The sequence below is a fragment of the Pelodiscus sinensis genome, chromosome 18 (genome assembly GCF_049634645.1).
Source record: "Pelodiscus sinensis isolate JC-2024 chromosome 18, ASM4963464v1, whole genome shotgun sequence".
Taxonomy (NCBI): domain Eukaryota; kingdom Metazoa; phylum Chordata; order Testudines; family Trionychidae; genus Pelodiscus; species Pelodiscus sinensis.
This window is the reverse complement of record NC_134728.1, coordinates 31,573,365-31,585,666: the sequence shown is the minus strand read 5'-3', so window position 1 is coordinate 31,585,666 and position 12,302 is coordinate 31,573,365. Positions and strand designations below refer to the sequence as shown.

The 12,302-nt window shown below is 43.5% G+C and overlaps 1 protein-coding gene across 1 annotated transcript in view; it reads right to left on the bottom strand.

The window, feature by feature from the left end:
* Positions 1-12,302, bottom strand: part of UQCC1 (ubiquinol-cytochrome c reductase complex assembly factor 1) — a 110,964-nt gene that overhangs the window by 53,709 nt on the left and 44,953 nt on the right. The window contains exon 7 of the mRNA XM_075901448.1: positions 4,292-4,400. Within this exon, the coding sequence (XP_075757563.1) occupies positions 4,292-4,400 (109 nt within the window). The remainder of the gene's footprint in view (positions 1-4,291; positions 4,401-12,302) is intronic.

The following is a 12,302-nucleotide window of genomic DNA, read 5'->3' as shown; positions in this document are numbered from 1 at the left end:
GCACCTGTCCATGTAGTGAGCTCACACACCAAAGTGAATGGATATGAGCAAGCACTCAAAGAACTTATACACACATATACAACTTTAACTTTTGTGCGTACTGACATCATGCAATAACCACACCGAATACATTTTAGTGTTTGCAGGACACGATTAGACAAGACAGATTTCTAAAACTTCTTTTTTAGTCTTAAAGAGGCTCTTTGAAGGCCATTGGATAGCCTGATTTACAGGAGACATAGAAACACATGACCCCCTAAATTTAGATCTTTTCCAAAGACTATATCTAACAGGGGAGCTGCCTTGTATAACTTGCTGCTACAAACTTGGTAAAGCACCTGGACAGCAGAATTCTCCAAGTTTCAGGCAACGAAAACATCAGTTGTCATTGATGGAATGGAAATCCCCCAGAATCAACCCTTCAACAGACTCTCTGAGCAATGAAGAGTGTAGTGTACACCTCAATAGATACACTCATTGCACAATGAGACAACCAGTATCATTAGCTGTACCACTGCACATACAGAGAGCTGCCCAAAGAGCTCATAATACAATTGATGCAATTTAGAAACAAGGGAGTGTAGGAAAAAGGAGACAAAAATTACCTCTCATTTTCCCCCTTTTCAACGTTACTTGATCCAGCTCCCTAGCTGACCCGACCTTGAAGTCTAGTTTCTTTAGTAACTGGGACCATACAGGCCTAACTGGTATATTAACCCTTCCAGATTTTCTATTGTATTTATTTTAATCCTGGACAATGCCTTCCCCCCGCCCAGCAATAGCATAACACCAGTTTCCTCTTTTCCAAACACAAGTCACAACAATCATTGCCTCCCTAACTGCTGCCTAGAGAAGTATTTAAGAGTTCTATGAAGACAAGAACATTCCTTCCTGTGACTGGGGTGCAGACCCCACACTATCAGAACCGTGGAGGCGGCCTGGGGAGGAGATGGATCACTGCCCCACCGACCCTGTGGCGCCTGCACCAGAGTAGTGCACGAGGGTAGAACCCTGGCAATGGGAGCTAGGGAGAGGAATAGCCCCGGCCCTGCCACTGGGCGGGGGCGCAACGGGGAAGCAGAGCCATGCTGTGCCATGGACAGGGACATGCACGGACCAAGTGCGCATGCACAGATAAGCCAGGGTGAAAGAGCAAGCTTTGGGACCCTGCGGAAACTGGAGAGGGCATCGCGGCAGGTTAAACAGTGGAGCGTGCTGATGCCAGGGGAGGGACAGAGATACGTAAGCAGGAGAGGAGATGGATAAGAAGGGAGGGGAGAATGCGGGGGGGAGTGAGGGGTGGTTTGGCTCCCACCGTGTGCCTTTCACTTCACAGGAACCCCCGGAGAAGACAGAGGAAGGAGCCCCGCGTGCGAGGGTCAGCAGGACAGACCAGGCTGAGGAGTCGGACGTGGGAGACAGAGTCGGGTAGTCTCAGCAAGCAGTCCCGAGGACAACGGAACCCTAAGCTCAGCCCAGTGAATGAAGGATCAGGAGGGGGACTCAGGAAACTGCAGGGTACTGCATGGACAGTAGGGGGGAACGGGACGTGGGAGTCCCGAGTTCTGATGAACAAAATAAAGATCGCTCACACTTTCCTTCAGAGAACAGTATACTTCAAGGTTTGAGAAGGTCTTCTAGTGCTGCTGCACTCTCTGAGGCCCCATGCCAGTGCAGGGATGGAGTGCAGCACATGCATTCAAAGATGTTAAGGGAGAAAGAACCACTCTGATAACCTTGGGTGACCTGCATAGTACAGGCCAAAGAACCTCACTCAGTGGTTCCTGCATTTAGCCCTTAACTTGGAACCAAACTGCCACTGAAGCTCTTGCTTCTTTACAAAATCCCTTCGGAGATCAGGATCAGATATCCAGAGAATACAATCTGTAGATTGCTAGTTATAGAATTATCTAGGAACTCTGCCCTCACTCCCTGCTCCCATCCACTGTCCTGGGTGCATGGAATACTGAAATCCCAGCTGAAATCAGGCAGACCAAGTCTTGCTCCACTTTAATCTTGCCCCACTTTAATCCCACAGCCACTGTTCTAATATGTGCCAGGTCACAAAAACATTAAACAGTTTGGGTCATAAAAATAATCCAGGAAGTCAACACCAGACCAAGGGGCAAGATTAGAAAGGAAAAGGCACAAAACACAAACAAACTAGCTACAGACATAAAGGGAAACAAGAAGACTTTCTATAAGTACATTAGAAGCAAGAGGAAGACCAAGGACAGGGTAGGCCCATTGCTCATTGAGGGCAACAAAAATGATTAGGGGTTTGTAACGGGTCCCATATGAAGAGAGATTAAAAAGACTTGGACTTTTCTGCTTAGAAAAGAGGAGATTAAGGGGGAATATGAGAGAGGTCTATAAAATCATCACTGGTGTGGAAAAAGAGAATAAGAAAAAGTTATTTACTTATTCCAACAATAAAAAAAACTAGGGGTCACTAAATGAAATGAATAGGCAGCACGTTTAAAACAAACAAAAGGAAGATTTTCTTCACCCAGTGCACAGTCAACCTGTGAAACTCCTTGACAGAGAATGCAGTGAAGACTAGAACTTTAACAGGGTTCAAAAAAGAGCTAGATAGATTCATGGAGATTAGGTCCATCAATGGCTATTAGCCAGGGTGGGTAGGAATGGTGGCCCTAGCCTCTGTTTCTCTGGAGGTAGGTGACAGGGGAGAGATCACATGAGGATTGCCTGTTGTGATCCCTCCCTCTGGGGCATTTGGTATTTGGTCACTGTGGGCAGCCAGGATACTGGGCTAGATGAACCTTTGGTCTGACCCACTATGGTCGTTCTTATGTAAACAGTAACAGGAAACTTGGAAATGACAGAGGTGTCTTCTTTTTTTTGGTCTTTACCAAGAAGTCTGATGATGAAGGAATGCCTAACAGTGAATGCTAGTGGGAATGGGGTAGGTTTAGAAGAAAAAATAAAAAAAGAACAAGTTAAAAATCACTTAGAAAAATTAGATCTCTGCAAGTCACCAGGGCCTGATGAAATGCATCCTAGAATACTCAAGGAGTGATACAGGAGGTATCTGAGCCTTTAGCTATCATCTTTGAAAAATCCTGGAAGACAGGAGAGATTCCAGAAGACTGGAAAAGGGCAAATATAGTGCCCATCTATAAAAAGGGAAATAAGAACAACCCAGGAAACTACAGACCAGTCAGTTTAACTTATGGGCCAGGAAAGATAATGGAGCAAGTAATTAAGAAATTCATCTGCAAACATCTGGAAGATAATAAGGGGGATAGGGAACAGCCAGCATGGATTTGTAAAGAACAATTCATGTCAAACCAATCTGATAGCTTTCTTTGATAGGCTAACGAGTCTTGTGGATGAGGGAGAAGCGGTGGACGTGGTATACCTAGACTATAGTAAGGCAATTGATACGGTCTCACGTGATCTTCTTATCAATAAACTAGGCAAATACAACTTAGATGGGGCTCCTATAAGGTTGGTGCATAACCGGCTGGACAACTGTTCTCAGAGAGTAGTTATTAATGGTTCACAATTGTGCTGGAAGGGTATAACAAGTGGGGTTCCACAGGAGTCTTTTTGGGACCAGTTCTGTTCAATATCTTCATCAACAATTTAGACATTGGCATAAAAGGTAAGCTTATTAAGTTTGCAAATGATACCAAGCTGGGAGGGGTCGTAACTGCTCTGGAGGATAGGGTCAAAATTCAAAATGATCTGGACAGACTTGAGAAATGGTCTGAGGTAAACAGGATGAAGTTTAATAAGGAAAAATGCAAAATACTCCACTTAGGAAGGAACAATCAGTTTCACACATACAGAATGGGAATCGACTGTCTAGGAAGGAGTACTGCAGAAAGGGATGTAAGGGTCATAGTGGACCACAAGCTAAATAGGAGTCAACAGTGTGACGCTGTTGCATGATTCTGGGATGTATTAACAGGAGTGTTGTGAGCAAGACAAGAGAAGTCATTCTTCCGCTCTACTCTGCGCTTATTAGGCCTCAGTTGGAGTACTATGTCCAGTTCTGGGTACCACATTTCAAGAAAGATGTGGAGAAATTGGAGAAGGTCCAGAGAAAAGCAACAAGAATGATTAAAGGTCTAGAGAACATGACCTATGAAGGAAGACTGAAATAATATATCTGGAGATATTCAAGGGCAGGTTAGATAGACATCTATCAGGGAGTGATACATGGTCTAGATGGTACTGGGTCCTGCCGTTAGGGCAGGGGACTGGACTTGATGACCTCTCGAGGTCCCTTCCAGTTCTAGTGTTCTATGATTCTATGACTTACCCCCATCACCTTACCACGCTGTTCAACATCTTCCCACATTGAGTGAACTATATAGTGACACATGTATTTTCCAGCTCGACCTTCTTGCTTCATTCGCACCAGACACATCCTGCAAAAGAACAAGCACAAGAGAAGTTGGTTTGTTTTCCAACTGCTTCTTCAGACTTTAAAAGAGTAAAAAAAACACTCCTATTTTTAACTCCCTTACAAATCTCACTTCAGCATGGCATATTTTTACTTTCACAAACTTGCCTTCTATATATTTCAAGCCAAAGCTGCTGGATTTCAGTCTAGTCTACAGTGGGGATATTTACATGAATAGTTAAACAGTTTTCACCAATGGCTGGACCTGCAGAACAGGTGAGGCTACTATGGCTAGAATCATTCTTTGAACTAGAGAAATCCTCAAAAAATCAGGGTAGAAAAATGGCTCTGCCTGCCAGAGCCAATGAAATTTCAATCAGATTTAAAAACAGATTGAACTTTAGGGAACATTTCCCAAATGTAGGTAAGGCATTAGTGAAAATGCATTTCTATTGCTTTTTCTTCCAATAAGCTGGCAGAGCCAATCTAGCTACTGAAGGTAGCACTGGAGTCTGTCCAACTTCACTTCTCAACAATTCCTTAGGAACGTGAAGGTCTTGGGCCTAGTTCACTTCAGGCATTTGAACATGTTGTAATTAAAACAGACTGTACTGAACTGCCTCCGTGTCCTCATTAGCCATGCTGCATCAGGTTAAGAATCACTGCATGTTTGACCCATGTCCACAGTAAGGCTATGTCTATACTATGCACCAGTGGTGTGATTCCCAGCTTGTGTAGACACACTCAGGCTAACTCTCATGTGAGCTACAGCACCACAAATAATAGGACAGCGCCAGTAGAACAGGCAGCAGCCAAATGTGCTGGCTGCACGAGTACATACCCATGGGATTCAGGAAGATTTGTACTCACAGTGGCCAAGGCTATCACCACACTGATATTTTTAGCATGTTAGCTCACATGAGAGCTAGTATGGGTATGTCTATGCAAGCTAATACTCCTAGTATGTAGTACAGACAAGCCTAAGGACTTCATATGTGGCAATCTGGGGTGCAAATTTACCCCTCAGTAATCAGCTATGTACTACATGTACCCTGTTACAGTACACAAAAAGTTCTCTAGTGTGCTTTGATTCACCTGACTTTGAAATGCACTAGAGAACTTTTAGTTCACAGCAGCAGGGTCTACACATACTCATGGACACTGAGTGTGTAGCAATTACAAATCTTCCCATGAACTAAATGTTCACGTAGTAGAAAAATTCTAGCACTGACCTAAACCATTTCAGCTGCAATGGCCCACTCCCCAGAGCAGTGCATTCTGGGAGATTTTGAAAAGTTCCAAGTGCACTATGAAACATTCATAGGAGAGCTGGGTTAAACTGTATCAGCTTCTCTGCATCAAAACTAACACTGAAACAGCTCAGGCTAACCTGGTGTTTAGACCAGAAAAATCAAATTCTACTCTGTTTGATTAGTAGTGTGCTAGTAAACCACTTGGAGCACTTTCCTGTGTGAATGCAAAGGGAATGGTGCTTAAATGTGTATGTTTCTCTCGCGTACACAAGTCTTGTGTCTAGCTATGCACATTGATGGTGCTTACCATATTGTGGATGCTGCCTCAGTAGAAAGAATAAATTAGCTACAGAATCCTTACTACTGGGGATGACATGCAAAAAGAAAAGGAATCGGTTTATATCTCAGATTTCAGGCAGGCTACTGACCATTAGAAAAAACAAATTTTTCTTGTAAATGGAGCAAAAATTACTACAGAGGTGAGTTACTGATGCCATGAAAACTAGAGCCCCATGAAGCCACTGGTACCAAAACACTTTTCAGATGAGAGCTACATTTTCCAAACCACTTACATGTGTTTGTTTTAAACTTAGAAATCAGAGATGAAAAACATCTCAAAGACCTAATTTCTAGATCGAGGACATCTGGAAATGGTGAATTTTTATTGGCCGGAGCTGGTTATGCAGCAGTTGGGATAGCAATGGGAAGGTCAGGCAGCTCTTTGTCACACCCTCTGCCTCTGGCCGTCTGCCCTTTCTTCTCTTTCTTGGGTTATTTTGGACTTCTTGTGCTTTCTGATTGAAGCAAACTGGATCTGAAGCTTTGGCCGTAAGATGCACAGCTGGAAGCTTTGCTGGGTGGCCCAGAGTACATTACAACAAACTTAAAACTAGGGGTGTTAAATATCGGTTAACTGAATAGTTGAGTAACCTCATGAATTCTTATTGGTTAGTCGACTATTCTATAGTCCCTGGGAGCAGGGCCGGCAGCCAATGAGCTCCGGCCCCACTCGCAGAGAGACCCCTGACACTGACTGTATCAAAGGCAGCAGCACAGGGTGCCAGGCGGGAGCTGGTCTGCGAGGGGAGCCAGTTTAAAAACCAGCTCCCCTTGTGGACTGGCTGCCTGTCACCCTGTGCTGTTGCCTCAGATAAAGAGGCAGCAGGGTGGTAGCAGCCCCTGTTCAGGTGGGATCTGAGTTCCCGAACCTGGAGCAAGCCAGAACTGAGCCAGACTGCCTGCCCACTAGGCTCCTCATACACTTTAAATGCAGAGCTGTAGTGGGGATAGGTCCCAGACCCAGCGCGAGCCAGGACTGAGCCAGGCTGCTAAAAAATGAACTGGCAGGGGTAAGAGGAGAAATGTGTGTAGTCTATGCATTAGCCTATAAGCTTTTGCTTATTGGTTAATCAGTTAACTGACTATACTATAACATCCCTACTTGAAATCTCTTCTAATATCTGGCAGTAGCGACTAGTGCTGCCATTGGAGAGTTCACTAGCTCAACTAAGCCGCTGAGTGTGGTTCAGGGCATAAGATTAGCACCTTGATTCAGAGCAAGGGGGGAAAAGTAAGAGTCACAGGAGGAGCAGAGGGAAGAAAGACAGATGGGACAGTGATACAGGAAGGATGGAGGGATGCTGGGACAAAGGCGAATAGGAGAACAGAGTTGGGGCAAAGCAAGAGAGGAAGAGTAGAAGGGATGTATGAAGACAGAAGGAAAGTAAATATAAGGTACAGGGATAAGTGGGGAGGGAATGCAAGAAAGATGGCTAGAAGGACTTGGCGAGAGAAATGCGAAGATGGGCAAAGTGAGAGAGGCTTGTGGAAGAGAGAGGGATGGGGGGAATTTCCTAAAAAGGTGTCAGGGTTTTTTTTTTTTAAATGGGAAAATGCTCTGGTGCTGTGTGGTATTCCCAGAGCTCATGTGGTGACTTCCAGTGTAGGTATGAGGATAGCTGATGATCCCTTCATTGGCTGGCAGTACTGTCCTTCCTTCAGCACTAGCAGGTGGTGGGGAAGAGGGATGGTCACGAGTGAAGCAGAGTGTATCAGACCCATCCAGAAAGGAACAATAATCCTGCAGTGAAAGCACTGGGCTGGGACTTAGGGGATATAGATCCACTTCCCAGTCCTGTCACAAACTCCTTGCCTGACCTTTGGCTTAACTCAGTTCTATGTATAAAATGAGGCTATTGTACCCTTTTACACACCATTCGTCTGTCCTGTGTATTCAGATTTCCAAGTCCTGGCCACACAAACACTATGATTAGTGATAATCTTGGAATCCCACTGATTTCCACATACCCACAGAGAGACAGTGAAAGAGCATGTTTCGGGAGCACAACTCTAGATGAAAAAAGGAGTTTTACATGTTATGGGCTGGGTAGTCAATCCAAGGGAAAAAAGCAAGCAACCCCAGCAAGAGATTCCCTCAATATAAATGCTGCTTCCCATCCAATCTGCAGTATTCCTCAGTAGTGTCAAAGGAGAAGGTAAGAGTGCAATGGACCAATAATCACAATCCATCACTAGAAGTGCAAGAATGGAGCAGTGTTCAGAGTAAACCTCGTCCTTCTTGAAGCCTGAAAAGACGCTGTGTCTTGGATGCATAGTGCTGTCATAGAGCAGTTCAACAGCACCAAGAGTGAGGTCATGGAATTCTGAAGTTTATTTGAAAATTTGGTAGTTTGTTACGACACCTGCCATCTGAGGTTTAAAAGACATGGATTTTCTTAGACTATAAACTTTCTAACTAGATCAACATGGTATGAAATGCTTTACTTTTTCACTACAGAACACATTCTGTAGTCCAGTCAAATACTGAATCATCTTTGTCACACCAGTAAGGTGAAACTGTTCCACACTCAGATTACTAGTTTTAAAAAGTTATATGCATCATTACTTTAAAACTATGATATTTTGACATTTAAAATATCTTATAAATATTGCTTTTTATCTGGTTACCTAAAACAATTGCTATTCTGCACTGGTGATGGAAAAAGCCAGCAGTACCCACACTTAGTTAAAATACTTGCATTTTAACCAGTTACTCTGAAATTGGATCCTTTATGAGATATGTACATTGAACTCAGATCTAAGGGACAAATTCTGTCTTCATATACACAAGCAGGAGCCCTTTTCAAATCACTGAGTGTTCTACAGGTGGATCCAAGAAAAGCCTTTGGCCCACACTTGCTAATAAAACACAATGACCAAACAGTTACTGTTTCCAATGTGATATCCTGAAGTCAGTAATGAGGAAACAAAGCAAAATCATAATGCCTGGCAAGAAAAATTAGATTAACATGATGAAGAAATAATGAAACTGCAAAACTGTTATTACAGCCAAATAATAAACTGGGTTAGAACAACCATGCAATTCCAACACAAAAATACATTTAAAATCTTGGTGTTTCAAGCAAATGATATACAGCTAGCTCCTCTGTAACTTTATTAAAAGACATTAATTTTGATTTTAAACCTAACTAATCACCATGAAACTACTTGATACAAATTAAATTTCACGCATTAAACAGTGATTAAACTAATAGTTTCAAATTACTTAGAACCATCAAAGCTTCAGCTCAAGCACTTAGCTGACAAGCACATGAGTAGGTTGAAGCAAGGCAGCTGTGGATGTGTCTTCACTTAAATGTGACTGAAGCCAATGTCAGTGCCCCACTATACTGACAACATTTTCTTGTCCATTCCAAAACAAGTAAGATCAACCTTTTAGCACATGGAATAGCACCACTGGGAAGGAAGGAGTAAGCAAGACTAATTCCAATGGCATTTGTCTACTCACCAAACGTGCAGAGCAAACACAATCTTCAGACAAAGCAATAAGTACAAAATAATTTGGCAACACCCCCGCTCAAAACAGTGGCACCTCCAACACTATGTCACTGTAGGAACACAGGATCTAAGAGATGTCCAAATCACCTGTATCATGAGAGGAGCCACTGATGGCTGGACTGATCACCACCTGGTGAAGTCAATCATGTCCATCAGGATTGCACCAAAACATAGAAAGCAATCAAAATCACACAGGCGGCAATACAACATCCAAAGACTCCAATCTTTAGTGCACCAAGAGAAGCATTCTTCCAAGCACTCATCAGTAAAAAGCAGACCATACGCACACCTAGAAATGACAACATGAGGGTCAAAGAAGACAGGGAAGCCCTAAAATAGATCATCCATAAGGCATTCAATGAGTGCATTCACTTTTCTTCCCACCACTATCAGGGCTGCCTTTACAACAACATTGAGATTACAGCCCCTTCACACCAGAAGAGAAATGCTTTTTGGCAAAACTAACCAATATCCAGAAGCAGAACTCTCTTCATCAGTTCAAATGTGAAGTTCAAAGGAGAATCCAAGAAATCAAAAACAAACAGGGGAGGACAAAACAAAACAAATCCAAACATTTGCTCACAGACATGATATGAGGAGCTTTCCGTGATACAAAAACTATGTATGGACCAAGCTCATGTGGCCTCACACTGCTGAGATTTGCAGCGCTAGAAGGATCGCTATCTAAAGCTTCTATGATAAGAAACAATTGTGACTGCCGACATCAACTCCATCCCACAGCATCCAATCTGGGAAATTCTTGAGAACCCACTGACCTGAGCACAGAGAACACTGCATTATGAGAATTTGAAAGGGCTCCAGTCACTCCTGCATTACTTGTTTCAGCCATATCTGAGTTGCATAGTGGGATATCCACTCATGCTGCACTGCACTCTGCTTTAATACAAACACTCCCTGTGAGGATGTGCACATGCATAAGTGATGAGTAACTGTGGCAACTTTAGGCTAACATCATTTAGATCAACATAATTTTGCAAGGTACACATGGGCTAATCAAACTACATGGAGCTCTATTTATCTACTCCAAGAATGCAGGTGTAAGATAGCCCTACTTCGACTTGAACTAATAGCATCAGGGTGTCTAGGGATTGCCAAGATGATGTTTAGATCACTAAAGGCTTGTCTATACTTAAAAACACTGCAATGGTGCAGCTGCATCATTGTGGTGCTTCTGTGAACATAAGAACGGCCGTACTGGGTCAGACCAAAGGTCCATCTAGCTCAGTTGCCTGTCTGCCAACAGTGGCCAGCACCAGGTGCCCCAGAGAGGGGTGGACCGAAGACAATGATCAGCGATTTGTCTCCTGCCATCCTTCTCCAGCCTCTGACAAACAGAGGCCAGGGACATCACTTCTATCCCCTGGCTAATAGCCTTTTATGGACCTAACCTCCATGAAATTATCTAGCTTCTCTTTAAACTCTGTTATAGTCCTAGCCTTCACAGCCTCCTCTGGCAAGGAGTTCCACAGGTTGACTACATGCTGTGTGAAGATGCAACCTAAGTTGACTGGAGGGGTTCTCCCATCAATTTTGGTAACCTATCTTCCTAAGAGACAGCAGTTAGGTGAAAAGGAGAATTCTACCATCAACCTGGCGCTGTCTCCACTAGGGGTTAGGTCAGGTTAACTGTGTCACTCAAATGTGCACATTTCTTACACCAGTGAGATCCAATACCCTAGTAACACCAACCTAATTTCCTAGTGTCGTCCTGAGCTAAAATCTTCACCTCAACAAAAACCTGAAAGCTGCATGTGGGTAATCATCTCTCAATTCCTTTTAAATCAGTTTTTATCTCTAGAAAGTTTTCTGCCAAATACTCATCCCAGAATACCTGGAAAACCTCCCTTCCACCACCTCCTAAACACCATATAGGACTGTAGATCTAAGAGACGAAAGAGCTGTTTCTCCTCTTGTATGCAGTATTCATTGCTCCTCCAAGCAGCAACACGACCCTAACTAATAATACTTCAATAGAGTAATATACTGGCAAAGACCTGTGCAATCATTAACTAAACTCTGGTCATACGAAAGCTCATACCACCATCCACGTTTTGTTAGTCTATAAGGTTCTACTAGACCATTTGTTGGTTTTTAGTTTATTCTTGTCATGTAGGGCAAATAAAGGTAACTCACCAGCAGCTGTTCTTTGAGAGTCATCTCTGTAGAGTCCCACACACGTGGGATGGGTTCTTTCTGATGTCAAGTTGTGGCAATATCTTTGTCTACTTTCTATAAGGTAATGCACCCTCCAGACCCATTGGCTACGTCTAGACTGGCATGATTTTCCGCAAATGCTTTTTTTCTGTTAAAAGCATTTGCGGAAAAGAGTGTCTAGGTTGGCACGGATGCTTTTCCGCAAAAGCACTTTTTGTGGAAAAGTGTCCGTGCCAATCTAGACGCGGTTTTGTGCAAGAAAGCCCCGATCGCCATTTTCGCGATCGGGTTTTTTTTGCGCAAAACAATACCGTGTTGTCTACACTGGCCCTCTTGTGCAAAAGCATTTGCGCAAGAGGGCTTTTGCCCGAATGGGAGCAGCATAGTATTTCTGCAAGAATACGGACAATCTTACATGAGATCGTCAGTGTTCTTGTGGAAATTCAAGCGGCCAGTGTAGACAGCTGGCAAGTTTTTCCGCAAAAGCAACTGCTTTTGCGGAAAAACTTGCCAGTCTAGACGCAGCCACTCAGTTCCTTCCACCAAATCACAGAATCCTGATCTTATCCAGAACTCTGAGACAGAGTTGAAAGTGGGCAGGTAGTGTGGGAGTCTGAATGCAGACTCTCAAAGAATAACAG